The sequence below is a fragment of the Populus nigra genome, chromosome 1 (genome assembly GCF_951802175.1).
Source record: "Populus nigra chromosome 1, ddPopNigr1.1, whole genome shotgun sequence".
NCBI lineage: Eukaryota > Viridiplantae > Streptophyta > Magnoliopsida > Malpighiales > Salicaceae > Populus > Populus nigra.
In genome coordinates this window covers 35,154,565-35,177,018 of record NC_084852.1, presented here as the reverse complement: position 1 = coordinate 35,177,018, position 22,454 = coordinate 35,154,565, and the positions used below count along the sequence as shown (strand labels likewise).

Here is a 22,454-nt window from a genome sequence, read left to right as displayed (position 1 = left end):
TCAATTATTATATATCTAATATGAAAATAATAATACTAATAATAAATTATTCATAAAAATCTGATTCAAAGTGTTTTCTTATTTAATTTCAAAAATATGTTTAACATGATTTTATCACATTTATAATTTTTTTTTAGTTTTCAATCACACGTAAAATATTGACATATTATTTTGATTTTTTAAAAAAATTTCTTTAACAATCATAAAATATTTTTCTTTTAAGAGAAGCAATGATTACAGTTTAAAACATTGCATTAGCTAAAATAAGTACCTTGAAAGGGAATAAAATTCAAAGAGATTATATCGAAGAGTTTATTAATAATATCAAATAATTTTACTATTGTTTTTTAGATCTATAAAAATTTTGATCCCCGCAACAAAGCGTGGGTCTATAAATTAGTTCTTTTACTATATCTCATGAGCACGAGACAGGATTAAATATTAAATAAAACACAAATGGAGTACTGATTTGAAAATGAAATTTGTGAGGCTGCTGCTGCATCGTTTAGCTAATTGTGGAGAAAAACACGTCAAAAACTTGAAAACCATGCTTATTAGCTTACAAGCAATCAAAATTGACATCCAGGCTTAAAGGATCAAATATTAGATCCTATGTCTACATCTTTGGAGACCATACATGGATCGATCTTCCTCTTCTTTTTCCCCCACTAACTTCATCAATATACCTTGTCTTTTAGTCTCAGAACCATTAACTACTACCTCCACCGGAAAATTACATCCTGGCCATTAACTCGAATGGAAATAACTCAATAGAAAATCAAAGTTCCCATTTTTTTAACTGGAAAACTCAATAGATATATATCATGTTGCATGCGCATAAGACGGACAGTTCTTCCTCGATTACCTATTTACTCCTTTGGAGTTTTGATCAAGAATTTCTAGAAAATAATCCAAGTTTTAACGGATGGAGGATCCTGGCTAATAACGAATTGGGTGAGGTAGTGTTATTTTGAAGGGAAAAAAAGGACCCACTTAATATTCAGGAAGGAAAAAAGGTAGCTGATCCTTCTCCCTTGCAGTGGATGACAGAGTTAGAAAATCTGCCTATGCTTTTGACTTCGCCATCTTTACCCTTTTGTTTGATTTTTCCCATCTCAAGTGGGAACAAGCTTGTAGAAACTGGAGCCACTTCCTTCTTTACTTTCTTCTTCTCTCTTTATATGAATATAATGATCACGGTCTTTTGTGCACATATTTATATCTTAGTTTCTCTTTGAAAATCTATCTAATTTGATTCTCTTTAATATATAATAAAAAGAAAAAACAAAGAGAAATCTTATTCCTTGATGTAAACCCCCGCACCATTCATTAAAAAAGTTTCTTTTTTTTTTTTAGAATTACAGGAATAAGCCATTAGCAATGGCTCGATTAGTACCCAGATGAGTTGTTTCATACACAGGCAATTCTTCTCTATACCTCTCTATTCCAACAACAGAAAGATTATCTAATTCAAACAAATCAGAACTTGCACAACTTGCTATATCATCATCGTCATCAGATTCTTCTTCCTCTTCCTCACTACACACTTGATGAGTATTGTCATTGCAAAGATCAGTGCTCATATGATCAAACTGCTCTTCCTTCTTCTTTTGATAGTTCTTTAAGAGATCCCTTGCAACTTCCTCGATTCGGCGATTTTCATTCATGACATGCAGCTTAAGCTCTTCATCACTTGTGGGAACGTTGTTTCTTGTAGCAGTTGTAACTGCAGCTGCCACTAAAGTACTACTCATCTCTTGACGATCACTTCCATATAGATTTTTATGCCCACAAGGCCTACAATCTTCATCAACAATCACACTAACAGGATAGAACCTCACTGACCTTTTGGCTCCATTGTTGCTACTCAATTTCCCACCTCTTGAAGAAGGGGTTTTGCTCAAGCAAGACCTTGAAAATGAAGAGGCTGAAGAGCATGTAGATGCTTGATCGGACTTTAACTTCCGCTCTTCGTAACTTCCACCCGGCGTCGTAATCTTGGCCTTCTTTGCATTGCCTGTAGTGAAAAGAGAGTTAAGAAAGCTCGCAAGCCTGCGGCCAGGCGATATAGGCTGCTTGACCTTCTTGAGATCACTATAAATCTTTAAGGCCTTTGATTTTGTCTTGACAAAACTGCCTTCAGGTTTTGCCTTCTGGTTTGGTGCGTAATTCCTCTCATAATGTTGAAACGTATCGGTTTGATGAAGATCTTCACGTCTTTGGTATTTCTCTGGCCTAGCAGAAATGCTGGTTCTGACAGGCTTAGGCCTTTGCATGGTGTAACTAGTTGTTGATGATCTTGATGAGTTGACACCATAAATTGATTCGGATTCTGAAGATGAAAAAACACCACCACAGCTAGATTCTGAGGAACTCGAGCTTGAATTTAACAGCACAGAATCTAAATCTTTTCGAGATTTCTTGTCGAAATCAGCCATGGATTTTCTCCTAACGGAGACCTTCTCATGGCTAACTTTCTTCTCCATCCACTTCTCTATCATGCATGCTCTTTGCAAACTTGTCATTTCTTCACCTTTAAAGCCATGATTGATCTCATGTTTCTTTCTCATGGTTTCTCTGTAGAAAATCAGCTGCTCTTCTTCTCCTTTGCCATTGCCAGACTCATCTATGGAACGGTAGATAACATCAAGAAGAGTAGAGGAGAAAGATGGGTTCTGCCTTTGGTGTCTATACCTATCATCTCTTAGTGGTTTCTCCCATCTATCCATGTTATATCTTTATAGAGAATGTTGTTTGAAGTACAGTAGTACTACACAAGAAATAGTAGCAAATTGAATGATATTGTTTTATCTTTGCTGTCTGCTTCAAATAGTGCTAAAAGCTGGGGAAGAGAGAGGTAAAGAAAGTAAAGGAGATGATCATGGAAGCCAGAATGATTATGTGAAAGAGAAAACCAAGACAAAACAGACTGGAACTCTGGTCCTTTTGCTCTCTCACTATGTGAAATATAAAAGACAAACGAACAAAGCAGACATATTCATTGTTGTATGCTCGATGGCTTAAAGAGAGAAGAGAGTAGAGAGTAGAGAGAGAGAGAGAGAGTAATGAAAGCCAAAAGCCACGCCTATGAAGGAGGAGGATAGGAAGAGATGATTGAGAATTGGTTGCAGAGAGTTTCTGTGCTTTCTTTTCTTTCTCGTGCTCTTATAAGGCCACGCACACACACTCTCTTCCAGGTGGGGCCAATGCTTGGTTGGAAGTGGTGACGTGGAATATCAATTATTAATTAACAGGATAGCAAGAAATTAATTACGATTGTAATTACTACAACACTTTTGTTTACTGTGTGTCTACACTTTGTTTCTTCTCACATGAAGTGACATAAGATCCTTGCTTTTTTTTTCTTGCATTTGCTAGAAAGAAAAGAAAGGGGATTAACTTCTTAATGTGCGTGATTAGGCATACATGTTCTTTTTTTATTTTTTATTACATAAGGTTAAACCGTTGGAGCATTCTTTTTTAAACAACTTTGAATTATTTTCTTTTCTTCTCTTGAATAAAGGAAAGAGATTTTCCACTGGGATGAGAAATTATAAATTAAAAAAAAAAAACTAAAACTACTAGTGATATTACCATGCATCAAGACATGAATTACTATTTATTATAACAGTATAATTATAAATTTACTCTTTAAAAAGACAATGACGTAAGACGTGTCTTTGATATATTATATGGGGTTATATTTGTTATTTTTAATTTTTATGCACAATAAAACTATTACTTAGGCTTTGAAATAAAAAAAAACTCTTATGCTTTTTGCCTCAAAGGTGTTTTTATCCTTTTATTTTTTTTATAGTTAAATTACTTTGATGTTTTTTTTTAAAAAAAATAATATAACTCTCTCGTAATAGTATTTTGGTCATTTTATATTGATTTTGTTATAGATTTTAAGGTTGTTCAAAAATATTCTTGTAATTGACATATATTAAATATTATTTTTTAACAAAAAACTGTTAGTGCTTGCAATGCATGTATCATTCTGTGAGCAGCCCCTACGCTGTTCAAACGATGCATAAAGGTTCGTTTGACCACCAAATATGGCCTTCTAAGGAGGTATTTATTAGATCTCAAGGCTCTCTACATGGTGGTGTGGCACGTGTATCAGAAGCACTGCTAGTTTGGCTCTAAAAACCTTTTTTCCCTTCTCTCTCTCAACCTTGAATTTGCGCAACCCATGCAAAATTTCAGAGTAGTCCCTTCAATTTTTTTTTCCTTCACATTTAGTTCATATCCTTTTGATAACTATTTTTGTATTTTAAAATAAGTTATGAAATTACAAGTGTTTTCCAATTTCACCTCTTATTATTTTTTTAATATATAAATAATCTATGAAATTAGAAAAAAAATTCAATTTCACCCCATATCATTTTTAAATATACAGATAATCTATCAAATTATAAATATTTTTCAATTTCACCCCCTATAATTCTTTTATCTTTTAAATTCGGTCATCATTCTTTTAGTTGCTATTTATTTTGTTTGTGATTATTTTTTTAATTGTTTTCTTTTTTACAAATTTCATCTTACTTAGGTTTTTTTCTATCAAATTTTATCTCCATTATTTTTATGGTTTCTTTTGTAAGTTATTATTATTACTATTCCATAAAATTAAATTTATTGAGAGTTAAGATTCTTGATTGAACTAAGGTATAGAATTTCACAAATTGTAGGTTTTAGAGATTAGATCAGGTTTAGGAGATTCACCTGGGATTGCTTGGTTTTTTTCTGTTTTTTAAAGCTGATGTTTTCTTTTTTAAAATATTTTTTTGTTTTTTTTTGTTTTTTCAATTTAATTTTATTAGGCTAGCCTCTTATTATTTTTTAATCTATAAATAATCTATCAAATTATAATTTTTTTCAATTTCACCCCCTATGAGTTTTTAATCTTTCAAATTTTGTCCTCATTCTTTTAATTGCTATTTATTTTATTTTGAATTATTTTTAAATTTTTTTTAATTTCACCCTACCTAAATTTTTTTCTTTTAAATTTTATCATCATTCTTTTTATTTCTATTTTTTTGGGCTTTTGCAAGTTTTTTTATTAATATTTTTCAATGATTTCATTGGTTAAAATTAAATTTATTAAGAGTTAAGCTTCTTAATTAAAACTTGGTTTAAGTTGTAAATTTTAAAGATTAGACCAAGTTTAAAAAATTTATCTGAGTTTACTTGTTATTTTTTAAAAAAACTTATGTTTTCTTTATTTTTTTTTAGTTAATTTTGTTTTGATATTCTTTTAGGCTTGTTTTTTATTAGGTTAGCATTATGTTGCTTAATAGTCCGAATAGATTTATGTCTATTCTTTTCAATTTTTTATTAGTTTATTTGTTGTTGTTATTTTTTGTATTATTTAAATTACTATTTAAATTAATAACTTGAGACTTAGATTTTTTTTTACCCTAATATTTTTTTATATCAAAAATAAATTTGCTCTGCCGCTGTGAACTGCGGGTAACAAATCTAGTGGGAACTATGGAGATTGCACACTTCGTACTGACTTCTACTGTGAAGAATTATTGCCTAAGCAACATTGCCTATTTTTGCACAGTCAACTAATGCGGGCGGCTCATTGGATGCTTTGTGAACAGAAATAATGCTGCCTTTTGTATTAAATTCTTCAAAGTTTTTTCTTGTTTTTTTATATTTTCTTTTGAAGTTAGATTGCATTGATTTAGGATTTTTTTATTTTTTATTTAAAAATATATTAAAATAATATTTTTTTTATTTTATTTTTTATATCAACACATTAAAAAAATTAAAAAACATAAAAAAATTTCAAAAATTTTAAAAAACATGGTTGAACCGCAATATCAAACAAGATCATGAAGTCTTTTTAGTATTGACATAATACTTGTTTTTTAAATTATTTTTTATTTAAATATATATTAAAATAAATTTTTAAATTTAATTTTTTTTAATATTAATATAACAAAACAATATAAAAATAATTAAAAAATATTTTTTTTTTCAAACACCCAGCCACGCGGCGTTGCCGAACATGTCATAATTAATGAAGGGTGATAATACATTTCATGGGAAACAGGGAACAGGATCGTAATCCGAATGAAGAAAAGAAATGTATATAATAATAATAATAATAATATGTACTTTGCCACCTCCTGTACTTACGTAATAAGTAATAATTACCGTGTCTTTCTCTGTCCTCTCAAAATATTTTGCCATGCCAGCTTTCTTTTTATCAAAACTAATCCTTTAAATGTTACTAAGGTGTTTATTCCTCAATTACTAAGGTATTTTCTGCAATGTTTTTAGCAAGTTGTAAGGTATAAAATCTCATATATATATATATATATATATATATATATAGAGAGAGAGAGAGAGGGGGGGGTGTTAATTAGTTATAAAACAAAAGGTTATTATGTAATTTAACAAGTAGATTAATGTGTCATTTATAAATTATAAAATTGTTTTGTTGTGTATTTTAAGGAGTTTTTTTTTTGTTTTTTAACATATTAAAAAAATTAGTAAAGTAACACAGTTAAAAAAATAATTAAAAAACTAGCATACTTGAACGAGTCGCAAATAACATATGCGACTTGTTTTGAATTAAAAACAAAGCATATTTTTCTCTCTTTCCTTTTCTCCTCTCTCTCTTTACCCCCTCCTCCCCTCTCACCCCTCTCACCACTGGCTGAGATCTCTCTCTTCTCCACCAAAACCACCCCCAAGCAGCCCTAAAACACTCATCTCTCTATCTAAAACACTCATTTCTCTCTCTCTCTCTCTCTAGCTCTACTTGCGGCAGCCACACTTTCTCTCTGTACCAGCAGCGGGTGTTGGATCTTTCAACTAAACCACTCACCACTGATCACCCTAATCACCTGCATTTCACTCCTAAATATATATTAAACACTTTCATTGTATTTTTTTACGATACTTGATGATTTTTAGTCCATTCAGAATTACAGCTGGGGAGGAGTTATGCTTGCATATTTATACCGGCAACTATGAAAAACATGTCTAAAAAAGAGAAGATAAATTGTCAGGTGTTTTCTATTTCTTTAGGTATATGTATTTTAAATTATTTGATTACTAGAATTAATGACATTTTAAATACTAACTTATAATTTTCAATGTTCATTAATATAACTCTAGTCATAAAAGCATATTCATATTAGGCGTTCAAAGAGCTGAGGTAATAACATGATTGACACTGTCACTCAGGTGCCGCTCTTCATTGCTTTGAGGTAATAATAAAATATAATTGATTGTAGTCAATATGTTATTTATATAAATTGAATGTAAAAAGATATACTGGCTTTGTGGCTTGTCTTGTCAGATGGTGGGGGGCTAGACATTTCATAGTAAATTTCACTCATGTCCACTAGTTTTATCGAGATGAGTTGGACGCATAGTAGCCGTATCAAGTATATATTACAAATGTATGTAATTTTTTGTTATTTTAATGTTAATTATTTAGTTCAATTGATTATTTGAGATGACTATTTTATATGCTTTGATTGCTTATATGGATTCCATAAATAGAGAACTTGATACTTTCAACTTCGCCTATACACTGTGAGGGATATGACGTTTGGTTAGCACAAGTCCTTTTGCACTACTTTGACATTGTTGAGAAGCATTGTCCAGATCAGATAATGCAGCAATTTAGACTATCTCAACATATACCGCATTATGTTGATACCAGAGAGGAGTTGCACAACGTTAATCGTCAGGATAAGCATAGGGAAATTAGTTGATAATTCATGCATCTTACCTTGATCTCTAGAATGCAAGAAGAGATCGTGTTTTTTGAGGACTGATAACCTACGATTGATATAGATACATACATGACATGGTATAAATCCATTACGTGTCATTTCATTACACCGATCTGGTTGTGTTTCATGAGAAATCCACGCAACTCGATGCTCAGAAAGTAGCAATGGCTCATTAATATTTTACATTATCGATTGATATGCAATATTATTTTACAATTATTAAATACTAAAATAATTTTATTATGGATTATGACTCATTAATGTATGTATACAGATTAATTACTTGGTATGAGAAGCTCAGAAAGCAACAATGACTATCTATAAAGGTGTCGGTGAGATGAGGCATATTGTGACCAACACCACATTTAATTTATGTTGTGGTGGACTTCAAGAGGTTGGGGGGTTGAGCGTCTTGAAGTAGCATTAGTGAAAGATGAGATTGCTTAACATGAGAGTGTTGGGGATGTTGATAAGTCTATGAGCATCCCAGGCCCGTCCACGAGCGACCCAAGTCCATCCACAAGTTGGGATGATATTGTTCCTCCTCAAACATGCATGGATATTACAGACTCGACCTCGAGTTGAACGAGCTAATGAGATTATTAGATATAATTAAATACTATTATATGTTATGATAATTGTGAATAAATATATAGTTAGATTAATTTTCAATAAAATGTTATGTTGTCTTAATTGTCAGTATGCATTTGTTATTTGCAATTTAATATATTATGAGCTACTTATGTTACTTGTGTTTTAATGGTGGAGAAATAGTTATTTGTGATTGTGTGAATTGCTGTTTTTTTTTTCAGAGAGTTGATGACAGAATAAACTGTCTCTGAATGTCTCTATTAGAGGAGTCAAGAATATTCTATGTGAAACACAAGTCGCAAATCAAACAATATAATTATGCACTTGATATAGTGATGAATGCGAAAGCAACATGTTATATAGTAATTTGTAAAGATGATTAGGCTCTGTTTGTTTTTGCGTTTCAAAAGCGTTTTTGAAAAAATTTAATTTTTTTTTATTTTTTTCTTTGCTTCAAATTAAATTTTTTTGGTGTTTTTAGATCATTTTGATACGCTGATGTCAAAAATAATTTTTTTAAAATAAAAAAAATATTATTTTGATACATTTTCAAGTGAAAAGTACTTCGAAAAACAACCACAACCACCCTTCTAAAAACACGCTAAGTGCAGCTTATAATTATGGACTAACCATTTCTTTCTTTCTTTTTTATGACTATGATCAAACCATTTCGGTTAGCAAATTAGATGTAAGATTATGCAACAGGTATGGTGAACATTGTCTTTTAATGAATTTCATAGAAGTTTAACTATTCACTACAGTCTTACAACTTTTAAATAAAAAGAAATTTACCTCAACATTTTTTTTATTTGGTGATATTTTTTAATGTAATAGCATAATTGATAAAGCACCACCATACATCCGCAAGAGATATTTTAAATATAAAAAATACATGTTGAATTTTTATAACAAGCAATTTATTACAAAATTATATATTTATCATAAAATACTGAATCAAATGGGAGATAATTAAATAATTATATTTGAAAGAGAAAAAATTGAATTTTCATTGATCCTTTCTAAATCATCATAATAATAATAATGAAAAATATAATTTAATTTTAAACCTACAAATTAATTTATTTTTTTGTAACTTTGTATACATGTTGTACTTTCCAATAGAATATATATTAATTATTGCTATATTGATTTTTTAGGAGTTAATTTTTTTTTTATTAATGTGGGTGTCCAAACCAGTTTATACATATCTTGATTAATCTCACAAGCTCTAAAGTTCACGATCATCTTGTCAAAACAAAAATATTGTATTAATATATAAAATATTTTCCACTTACAATGTCTTAAATCATTAAAATCAGGGTATCGTTTATCCATAACAAGGACTAGAGCTACTTAGGGTGTGACAAGGTAACGTGGTTAGCATTCTGGTGAAAAATTGACATTTGGGGTAATTGCTCGCATTAACAGGAACTTTTTTTTCATTTACTTGACAAGAATTCTTTTTTTTCTTTTACCCGAATTAGTTTTACATGATCAATATTTCACTTAACCTAAATTTTTTACTTATTAGTCCATTATTATTATTTTTTATCTAAAATACTAAAAGCATTTCAACTAATCAAAATTAGGTTCAAGGAAAACTTTGAACCCGTTAATTTTAAAAATTTGTAAACAAAAATATTTAAAAATGTTGATGCATGAGGTTTTTAAGAAAAAATATTTTTATTTTTTATATTTAATATAGAAAATTAAATAATATGCTTAGTAATTTTAGTTTTCCTAATTTGTTTATAACTTTTATTATTTATTTTTATTTTTAGGTTTTCTAATTTGTTTAAGTTGGTTTTATATTTATTGAAGGAGTTGTAAACATTTTAAAGAGACAAACATGGTTGTGTGTGGTGTGGTCCTATTCGGGAAAATTTTATGTTGTTTATTCTTGTTGTTTTTCTTGTGTTGTTTTCATCTACGTCAATTGGTATCAAAGCTATATGTCAGTTGGTATTAAAGCCCAATATCTCGATAATTATTTTCTTTTTATGTGCTGGAATAACCATGGCTGAAAGAAGTAGAAGAACATGGTGTGCTCATGTAAAAGGAGATAAGGTGTTTCTTCCTCAGCAAATAGTCGTTCAAGAACTAGTGATAAAAGACATACAAAGACATATTGTAAAATTGACTTGTTGATTAGTGGTAATAAAGTTGCAGAGACAAGTTGAGGAATTATCATGCCAATTAATAGCAATGAAAAAGAGAAGACTAGAGGATAGTGATCACAAATTCATGGCCAGTTTTGAGAACCTGTTTTGTAGGCATAAGTGTAGTAGGCAAGTTCTAGATTAGGATGAATATCATCGAGATTTTGATGATCTTGTCTATGATAAGACAAATATGGATTGATATTATCCACTATTTTATGATGTTTATTTTAATAATGATTATGTTAATAATGATATTATATATAATGACAATAATAGTAGTGATGATATCATCAATGGTGTCCTCATTGATAATTTAAAGATTGAGTGCAAAGAAAATATCAAAGATACTTGACAAAAAAATATAGTGATTTAAACTGTATTAATTCTTTTGATTGCAAGTCTACAATTATCACAAAGGTAAATATATTGAAGGATTATATGGATACAATATATATTGATGATGCAAGTTTGAGGTTTACAATTTATTACTCTAGAAGCCAATGAAAACAAAATGATTTTCTAATTATTATTTCTTAAATAAATTATAAGATGAATGGACTAAAGTTGATGTCTAAAATTATTATTAACTTGAAAGAAGAAAGAAAAGATGTTGAGGAGCTTTAATTGGATATCCACGGGATCAAGGCAATAGTAATTTAAACTTGAGAATGAGTTTTTCTTTCCCATCTTAGGAGACTAATCCGTAAGGTTTTTAATAAAAAAATATTTTTCCTTAATTATTTTTATTTGTCCCCATTTAGTTTAGAAAATTAAATAATTTTTGTAATAATTTTATTTTTTCTAATTTGTTTGGGACTTTTATTACTTTTTTTCTTTATTTTTATGTTTTTTAGTTTGTTTAAGTTGGTTTTTGATTTATTTAAAGCGTTGCAAACATCTTAGAAAGACAGACTACTTAAAAAACAATATTTAGTAATAAAATTTTGAATTGGAATTTATGGTGTAACTCTATTCTGTAAAATTTTATGTTGTTTTTTCTTTCTATCTTTGTTATCTGCATTTCATCTACGTGAGTTGGTATCAAAGCTTTGTATCAAATATATATATATATATATATATATATATATATATATATATATATATATATATATATTGAAAAAATTTCATATTTATTAATAATTATATAAATAATTTTTAATTTTACCATTGAAATCAAATTTATAGTTTCTTCTCTATAGCAATAATTTTTTTTTTCAAATTTATTCATATCTATATGAATAATATTAAAAATAATGAAAAGGTATGGCGCCTTTGCTAGACCCTAGTTTCTAGGGTGTGGCCGTGTCAAACCCAGCTTTGACCTTATCATTATTGTTTTCCACCAGCAATAATATTTTCATGCTTGGAACTTTTAAAAACTAGTTAGAATTCCTAGTTTCCATAAAATTAAGTGACAATTACTTCTTCTGTTTTTTAATCTATCCCTATCAATCCTAATCAGCCTGAGATATCTTATACGACAAAATGTTGACCCTATTAGGGACATTTGGTAAGTGCTAGGCTTTTTTTGCTTGTTTAAAAATGATATGTTTGTTGTGCTATTTATTTTTATATGATTGCCTATATTACGTGATTTGTTGGATTTGATGGTTTATATGGATTTATGCATTTCCACCTACTACACAATACCTTTTTATGCACATACCTTGCCTTAGGTTAGTATAGGGAAATAGTGATGCCCCGATGGGCTTGTCCTAGACTAGCATTTATAAAATCCTAAACTCTTATTAGAAGTTTACGAGGTCACAATTAGTAGCTGATTAGATTTTCTTGACCCAAATGGTAAGGGACCTTTTAAGACCAATAAGTTAGTCAATCTACCTGTATGTAATGGCTATAACTTTGTCCTAAAAAATCTCCTTGTAATATCACTAGGTGGGCTTGATAAGTATGAAGCCTTCACTTTATAATTTAGTCATGAAATTTATAAGTGCATGACAAAACAACCAAGATCATAAAATATATCCAAAAGCAATTCCAGCAAAAGTCTGAATCATTACAACCACAAAAGGTAGATTATTTGAGCTTAGGATTAGGTTGTGGATTATCTAATCTAAAATAAATGTTTTTCATTAATGAGGTTGACAAACTCCATATATGTTGGGAAAAACTAGACATTTAAGAAAACATGTATTTTGAAAGAAATACAAGAAATTAATTGAAGTTAAAAATACTTTTTTTTTCAAATATTGGCCATTAGAGCCATAAAATGGTTTTAGGATTTGTTTCACCTTGGGAACAATTGACAAGGTATCCATCAATGAGGAGTATTAATAGCTTCTACAAATGCCTAAATCCATGTACATAATTTATTACCATCATCAGCATGGCAAAACCATCCAAATAATTTCAAATCTTTTTAATGCTGATGAAAATAAAAGTGGAGTAAAAAGAAAAGCATGTAATGAAAGTTAGCATTAGAATGCATAAAAAGATTGGTTCAATGAAAAGTTCAAGGAGAAAAATATTTGTACCAGTAAGTTCTTAATAGGTTATAGATATTGGTATGTATCTTTGGGCTAGTATTATTTCCCTCAGCATTGGTTGTGATTAGTCTTAAAATAGTCAATGTTTTGCTTAAGGTTGAAAGAAACCAAGTTAATCTAGTTGCAGTAATCCTGGCAAAAACAATCCTAACTAATTGATAAAGGATCAATGCATTGTTTTATACAACTTTAGTATACGTGGATGATTAGTCATGTAATCATTAAAGTGTCAATTTTCATAATAGCTTGGTGGTTAGAAAAAAAAACCTCTACAAGTGTTTATAAGTATATATTGGCAAATGTTTCCATAATCGAAATGGATCAAGTTGTTCCACAAGTTGCTAACTACCATATTTATATGAAAAGTAGTTTAGATTATTTCAGTATCTTATCTTGCTCATTATGGATAACACCCATTGGTTCCTTTAATTAGGGTCAAGACACATGTCAATTATACACATTATATGGCAGTTAGGGAACCGATAATGTGTCCCAATAACCGCTACATTAGCTTAATTTTGGCCTATTTTTATGTCCTAATAACTACTACATTGAAAAAATTAAAAAAAAATATTTAGGTTGACTTAAATGTTGTGTTTATGGTTATTAAACCTTGAAGATTTAGATAACCAATTTATAACTTTAAACAACGAACAAAATTTCATGGAAAGTTGTCAGCCATTGATAGGTTAGACCAATAACACTTCAAATAAGATATGATTTTGGTCATAAGCAATTCTTTATCCCTGTCTTCCAAATATATTTTTAAAAATAATTGAGCAAAAATAAAAAAAAAAAATAAATTACTAAGTAATAGTGATCAAAACGATAAGTAAGTAAGGACATAGAGGCCAAAATAAATATGAGAATTTAAGTCCTTTTCTAAAATAACTTAAAGTTTAAAAGATAAAGAATAAAAAGATTAGGGAATTGCGAGAAAAATAAAAAGGGGTGAAGAGATAAAATATTAGAATAGGTTGAAGATAACCACTAAGAACAAGTTATATATAAACAAGAGAAATCATAGAAACACAACAAAAAAACACAACAAAAAAAAATTCAAAGAAGCAAAATAAGTCATACAATAAAAAATAAGAGAAATTTTAAAAAAAGGAAAAATAAATGAGAAAAACTTAGCACTTTTTATTATCTCTTCCACTACTACTGTTGTCAAAAACTAGAGACTATCGGCCTTTATCTCCTATCAATTACGACCCCCTTCTCTTTTTTTTTATCTCCTTTCTACTTTACACAAATAAAAATAGTCTCTCCATCGTTTCTCCAACTCTAACAACCATGATCATGTATCCTCCTTTCATTCAAACCAAACTAGCAGCAATACCAAACTAGATCAACCATTATCATCTTTAAAATAACAACCTCTCTTCATTATCTTGCCCTTACACAACCATCATTCATAGACCCACGACCTCACTTTTAAATCATGAATTATAATCTAAAATCAACCCACAAATTATAACCTATTTCAAACAAAATATAAAATAAAATCCAGCACTTTTCACTAAAACTCCTAGTTAAAAACAAAACTCAATCACAGTTTTAAAACTCCCTAGAAATCACAGTCATCATCACAACTTTAAAATTAGACCATTTTTGTGTTTGTTTTTAAGTCAGTAATGGTGTGTGAAGAACACATGTCATTGCCTTCCTAGGAATTAGACCTTTTTTGTTTCTAATGATTTCTGATCGATTATGAATGTTGTTTTTTAACACCTTAATATGTTGAACTTTTTTTAAAAAAAATGAAAAAATAAATGAGAAAAACACAGCATTTCTCCTTTTCTCTTTCATCTCCCATGTTGTCAAAAACCTAGATGCTACTAGCCTCCACCTCTTATCAATTGCAGCCTCTTTTCTTCTTTTTTTTTTCCTTTACTGTAAAAAACCTAGCACCCACCAACCTCGATCTTCACCTAATGGTAGACTCATTTTTTTTCTCATTTCGATCTCCTTTCTCCCTCACACAATTGAGGGTAGCCTTTGCATCGTTTCTCCAACCTAAACAGCTATGATCCTTTCTCTCTTTTTTCTCACCGAAACCAAACCAACAGAACCACCAAACCAAATCAATTATTTTTAACTCCATAACAACAGTCTTTATCCTTCATCTTGCCCTCATATACTCTCCATTCATAAACCTATAACCCATTATTGCCAAACCATGAATCTAACCCAAAATTAGCCCAGAAATCGCAACCTATTTCCAACCAAATCTAACACAAAATTCATACCTTTTCTACCCAAAATCATCGCTAAAAAACACTTAACCACAGTCCTAAAACTCCTCATAAATCACAACCACCATCACAACCTAAAAAATTGACTTTTTTGTGTTTTTTTTTAAGGTCAGTGGCAACGAGTAAAGAACATGCTCCACCTCCTTCCTAAAAATTCAATCTACTAGTGTGTGAAGGATATATGTCGATAATACCCCATCTTGTTTCTAGCATTTTCTTATCAATTTCGAATGTCATTTTCAAACCACCCTAATATGGTTGATTTTTTTTATTTATCTCGAATAATTGTTAATGTGTTGATTAATTTTTGAATCTTGGTGAAATTGTATTTGATCGATGTGTAAGTTGTTCTTGTTGTTTTTTATTTATGATATGCCATTGATTTATAATTTTCATAACTCAAATCGGCTTCGGACCATAAATCTTTTTAAGGTTTGTTAAGGTTTCTTCATAGAGGTCATATTAAGGATAAACAATGGTGTATTGAAAATATTGATATGGTGTATATGTTCTTGTTATCTTTTTAAAAATATTGATGCAGTGTACATGTTTTCATATTCTTGTTATTCTTGTTGTGTTCTTCCCATTACTCAGAATCAGTTAGGAATTGTAAATTCTAATTAGGTTTTTCCTTAGAAGTCGCATTAAGGGTGAGTGAGCCATATGTAAATATTGATTATTTCTTACCATCCTTGAATTTAGTTTAGTTCGTATTTTTCTTGTAATTGAGAATCGATCTAGGAATTGTAAACTCTTATAGGTTTTTTCTTAGATGTCGTATTAAGATTAAGCAAGAATCTATTTTTGTACTCGTGGCCCTTTTGATATGATAAGTAAATTAGTATTGGATTGGAACGAACCCTTGTAGTCCCATTAAGAATGAACGGTTGTTCACTAATCATTTCAAACATAATTAAGAAAGGTGGGTCAAAGCCTAATTAATCATTTTAGACATAATCAAAGAAAATGGGTCAATGCCAAATATGTTGTCTACCATCCTTTTAGCTCAAACATTTGTATTTCAAAAGTGAGGATTAGGCCATGTCCCAAATTACTGTTACTGTTGTAGAAATAGTTTTTTTTTTTTTTACCATAGATACATATATCGATTGATGCAAATTTTAAAAAGAGCATAATAAGTATTTTATCTTTTAAAAATAAGCACATTACAGCTTATTTTAGGCAAGATGTTTTAGGGTGATTTCTTTTTATCAACCTCTTATCTAGAACTTTGAAGATCGATTAAGGTTTTTAATTACTATAAAACTAGGTAGTAACTTTTATTTTTAATTTTACCCCTATCAATTTGATATGTCCCTTGCAACATTTTTTTTTCATATTATAAAGAGATAGTAACCACCAAACAAAATGATACCATTTGAATCTTGTCATTTACAAGCAAATATTATGGTGGTCTTGTGTTCTTTTATTGAGTAAAATATTATGCATGACAAGTAATTCTTATAATATATTTAATGTGTACTTTAAGAGGTTGGTTCGGTAATTAAGAAGGTTTATTTTCTTTTTTTATTTTATGAGTTTAAACAATGAAGGTGATATTAAGGAGAATTTATTAGGTTTTTTAAAATATATTAAGCCGATATAAAAAGTATTATCAATGTAAAAGACGATAATTGTTTTTAAGATTGCCTAGAAAAAAAAAATTATTCTCAATTGACATGTAATCTAGTACATGAACACACACACACTAGAGACTTCAATGTATGCTAAAGGTTATTTGCAAGAAGTGCATTGTATATTAGAGTTCAATAAGAATAAGAATTATGATTGGTGGGGCAACTTTACAAATTCGAGTCCATTGTATATTTGAAGGAAAGGAAGGTAAGTTATAAAAATTCAAGTAACTTTACAAATGAAGTAAGCAAATGTAGAGGTGACACCAACCAAATACTCTCTGCTCTCGAACGAGGTGAGGTAAACAAATACATAGTTAATTGCTAAATCAATGTGTTGGTCGATTAATGAAGAATTAAGTCTTAAAAAAAAAACAGATGTTTTAATGCTCCTTAAACATTTGGAAACAATTTATTAGTGTTGTTCATCCGTACATCAATGTGGCATGCACGCATTAATATTTCTGAAGTGTTTTCTCAATGTTTTTTTTTTTTTTTTTGTAGAAGGATTTTAAACAAATAAATTCTTATAAAAAGGAAAAACAATTCATTAATTTTTTTTCTATCATTAAATAGTATTCCTACCAATGGAATTTTTTATTTTTTAGAATGCCTATAGATTGATATTTGTAATACCATTAAGCACTGTTGAGATATTGTCTAATGATTTCTTTATTCAATAATAAAGAGTATTTTCGGATCAACTTGTATATTAATTAAAAAAAAAAAATTTGAAAAATCTTGAGAGCACAACCCCCGTTTCATCTATGTTTTCTAAATTATACCCACCCTTTCTTAAATATTGAATAATTGTTGGGGGGGGGAAAAGGTTATTTTGTTGGATTTCCTTTGTAATTTCGACAAGATGTTTGCTTATAATTAAAAGGTGAGTAGCGCAAGTATTCTTGACGCTTTCCACAGTTAAACTAAAGAGAAATATCTAAGGCCCTTTAATAATTTCTTTAGACAAATTATACATTGTAATTCAGTGTCCCATGTGATTGTATGTACGTATAATTCAAAGTTCTCGGCATGCCGTCAAAAGGGAGTTCACAGCGTACAGTATCGATCCTTTAAAGATGTTATCGAATTAAAAAAAAATACAAATTAATTAATATCCTTCAGCTTTAGGCGTCGCGAATTTCTTATTTTTTTTTGGAAATTAGTTTGTTCAATCGTCTACGTTAGTTTTGAAAAGTAAAAGTGGGGAGAGAGCATGTTCTTAGTGGGTGCATGGTGCTTATTTGCACGATGATTGCACTCGTGGCTCCTAAACTTTATACGAGAGAAGAACAACTTTAAGAAACTAGCTAGCTACAACAAATAACAAAGAAGATGTGATTTGATTAATGCTTTAAAGAAAGGATTAGGCCACAAGGGAATTGATTTAAGAAAGAAAGGTGATCTATTTAGGCTGTTGATGGGATTTGATTAACAGTATAAAAAAGGATTAGAACAAGTGAAAGTGTGGGCTAAAAAGAGAAAAGGCATGATTAAGCTATGCGTGTACTCCTACTATAAAAAATTCAAAAAAAAAAAAGAAGGAAGAACAAGGAGAAGAAGGAGAAGGGAAACGTCAGAAAAGTAATGTGCGTGTGCAATGTTGATCTTCTATTCTTTCCCTTTTCTTTCTTTGGCTTTTCCTTTAATCACCTCCCTTCAAGCCCACGAAAATTCTTCATCATTTTTTGCTGTCGATATGCATTAATTATACTACGAGCACAGATCGATGGTGTCAAAGTTCAATTGTCTTGTACAGTAGTGCTTCGTTTATGTTTCTCTTTTACAAGGAGCTCGCTAGAGTTCACAAGTTCAAGCACACAATAAGATTTAAACTCTAGGGTTTGTGTATTGTAGCCAAGACCTAAAATGAAACTCTCTTGAACCAAAAAATAAATAAATCCCATTCTATCAATAGAATTTTATAGTCTCCAATCTCCAGTAGCAAAATAAGATTAATTAATGAATTTGCCATGGGAACTAGTTAATTAGTCCAATCATTTGTTCTTCTCTTAAAGAAAGGCTCCCAGAGCGTATTCATAACCTTGCTTTGCTTTCCCTTTCGGTCCATGGCAAACTGATCAGTTGAAGACATCAAAGAGAAGCAAATGGAAAATATTTCGGCTATCCTAGTAAAGTTAGTGGGGATTAGGGTTTCTAAGAAGGTTGAGAGATTCCTTTCCGATCATGGGGGTGATACAAGTAAAATGGAAGAGGAGATTCCATTCAGATCGTGGAATGACCATATCTGGGGACCCAAAATCCAGCTAATTGTCCATTTGACATGCCCTGACGAAGAAAAAGCTCTCTCCACCTTTCCCCACTACCATCATCCCATATGAGAAGGAATCTGAAGACATTCTTGGTGGACGTAGAGTCCAGCCTCCACCATCCTACATTAGATTTGACACATCACAAGCCATTGTTTGCTAGCACATTGTGTATAATTAGTTGATTTGTCCAAATGCACATAAATTTTCATTATGGTATCGACAAGAACACAAGTGGAAATATTTCAAAGAAAACAAAAGTTGTCTCTCTTTTGTAGATTTTAGCACATTAGTGGGATCTTAATGCTAGTGCAGTAGTTTTAAGCTATCAATATAGATTGGACCGAAATTGCTGTGCATCATGCATGCTAATCAAAATCGATGGTGCAATTTATAATTAAAGACAAAGGGTGGATGTTGCTTGATTTGATCCCTCAATCCTCAGTCACAGAGCTCGTAATCCACTGGAAAATGCTGGTATAGTGGCATCCAGAATGGACGGGAATTTTTATCATGAATTTGATTGTGAAAAAGTGCCCTACTGCCTAGCATCCACTCCATTCCGTGGTTCAATAATCCTCTGTGCTTAGAAATCATGCTTCATCATTTTTATTTTTATTCTGTGATTTCCATTTCAACAATGGGTCACCCAGCATTAGCTACACTCAAGATCCTAAATCGCTTTGGCCCATCTTTGAACTTTTCCTCGTAATGCCAAACTGCCGAAGGAGATGTGATCTCATCATGGATACCTCAAAGAATGACAACCTAACCTAAAGTTTAATTTGATTAATAAATGCTATTTTTCTTGTGTGTGTGTGTGTGTATGAGAAGTTGACTTCTCATAAACCAAATTGGAACTCGTTATTGGTCCCTTTTCGCTCTTCATTAACCACAATTAACAGTTTAATTATAATTAACATGAATATTGCTAATTAATTTCAAAACAAGGCTTCTCATATTAACGATTATTTCTTTCTTCCTGGTGAGTTTAGCTTATTTCTCAACATAATAATATTGCCGTCACATGATTTTTTTTTTTTGTTTTTTAATATTTTATTCTCTGAGTCATTGCAAGCCTTTACAATGTTCCGTTTGTCTCAGTGCTTCAGAGTAAAAGGTAGCCCATAAAAAAGAAGGGGAAAGCCATGACAGAAATCACAGGCAGGCAGGCCACCAAATTGAAATATTTGCACGAGTGACCATAATTATCCACTTAAGATTTCCCATTAGAAAGCAATGCTTGATTGCTTGGAAACCCACTAGCAGTAGCTCGTGATTGTCTCGAAATCTGCCAGATTGCACACCAACTGCAGTTCTTTTTTCTTTTTCCCATTTTATACAGGAAAAATCCTGGGGCCCTTATGATTAGCAGTAAACTACTTACGTAACAGCACAACCAGCTAATTCCTGAGACCTCTAAACTACAAGTCTTATATTTCAACAATTGGAATGAAGAACTACCCTTCAAGGACATTAAGTTCTTCAACAAGTTCTCAGTGGCACGTCTAATAAACGAAGATCTATTAACACACCTCGTGCAAAAATTAACAACTTGCAGTACTTCTCGAACTAAGATGTTCTCTCAAAATTCCAGATTCTTGGCTACCTGGATCAATAATGATACGAATATCGATCTACATTTCTTTCTTCTTGACATGATATATAGTTGCTGTCCGTGTCATATTGGTGTAAAGGTTCAAAGGGTACTTAAGATAACTTGTAAAGTAGCATTCCAATGAGTTGGAATTTGATTTCAGATTGAGGTTATCATGTCCTTGAGATGCAAAATACGAGAGACAAATAAAGGAAGGTCCTCCTCTGCGTGAGTGCTTTTGGCTAAAGTAGGGAGTGGGGATGAGCCTGGTGAGTTGTGCTCGTGGAGAAGCATGGAACACGTAAAGGAATTTATTGGTGATCCCGAGAAACAAAAGCAAGTAGATCTCACTCTAAAAAGAAGACAATCAAATACACGACAGTACAAAAATGCCTCCTTCCCTTTCCCTTTTTCTCTTCAGAGGAACAAAACTATATCCTATTCCCTATGTTTCTCTTCCACACCCGCGTTACTACAACGACAGTAAGCAACTGCACACGTCTACTCTTTATGTAACAATGATCAAAAGCAAAACAAAGGCATTGGTAACAAACAAGGTTACAATGATATACTCGAGCAGTTTAGTATAAATTGGGCAATTAGCATACAGAATTTAAAAAAGTAAGGAATTAACAAAGTAGCAAAATATCCAGGCGAAATAACATATTTTTGGATGCTGTGATTTTTAACTTCTACATCAATTAAATTCAAAACTAAATTTAAAACTAATTGATAGACCAGCTCATTAAAAAAATAAAATTATCAAAAACATGAAACTAGTGTGAGATTTTTAAAATCTAAAGTAGCAATTTTATAGTTATTCTAAGAAAAACAACCTTTGTAAATTCCTGCAAAGATTTAAGATAATCAAACTATCAGATTAAAAATTATAATTTTTTTTATTTATCATTCAGGTCTGGCGTGACCAGATCTTTTTTTAGAGCTAGATATGTCTTACTAGTCTATAAATAAACTTACTAAGTCATCCATGTAAACTCTCTGAAGCATATACTCATTTAGTTGTGGTAAACTTACACCTTACTATTTAGAATCACTCTTTATAAACCCAACTACATCATTAATATTTGAAAAATTAAGAACAATAACTTTTTAATATTTTAAATAGTCTTTTTTTAGTCTACAAATTAGACAAAAATATATATTTCAATTCATAAAAAATATTAGAAAAAATCATAAAATTATAGTTTTTATATAAAACAGTCGACTGGATCAACCAGACAAATAATTAAGTCAAAGAATTGAAAATAAAGCTATATATTAAGTTATCACACTTCAAAAACACGTTTAATATAACTATTATATATCATAACAAGATAATTATTGCACTTAGAAATAACAAGATAAAAATATATTATTTCTGATAAAAAATTTTCAATAGTATTCAACCAAAAATTTTAACTTAATGTACTAAATTTTAACTTATTAGGGACTTCATTTACGCAGAACAAACCAATCGTGCTGACTTATAAGAACAGACAGTGGGGTTTGATAAGTCAGCGTAGAAGCCACCCATAGAAAAGCCAAAATCCACCAGTGTAAAATTTATGGAACACTTTCTTTTCCTTGTTTCCCTATATATCTATCGGTGTGCAAGGATTGAGTTTCGACGATGTGGTAAGCAGAAGGCAGCCTAATTCGGACCAAAATAGAA

At 30.5% G+C, this 22,454-nt stretch overlaps 1 protein-coding gene across 1 annotated transcript; it reads right to left on the bottom strand.

Moving 5' to 3' along the window:
• Window positions 1-1,297: 1,297 nt before the first annotated feature.
• On the bottom strand, window positions 1,298-3,135 carry LOC133693657 (protein BIG GRAIN 1-like B). Its single transcript, XM_062114921.1, has one exon. The coding sequence runs from the start codon at window positions 2,727-2,729 to the stop codon at window positions 1,359-1,361; it is 1,371 nt and encodes a 456-aa protein (XP_061970905.1). The 5' UTR covers window positions 2,730-3,135; the 3' UTR covers window positions 1,298-1,358.
• Window positions 3,136-22,454: the final 19,319 nt, after the last annotated feature.

What these genes read in the sequence shown, in the direction of transcription:
- LOC133693657 (XM_062114921.1), bottom strand. Translation starts at nt 2,729, where the DNA reads ATGGATAGATGGGAGAAACCACTAAGAGATGATAGGTATAGACACCAA.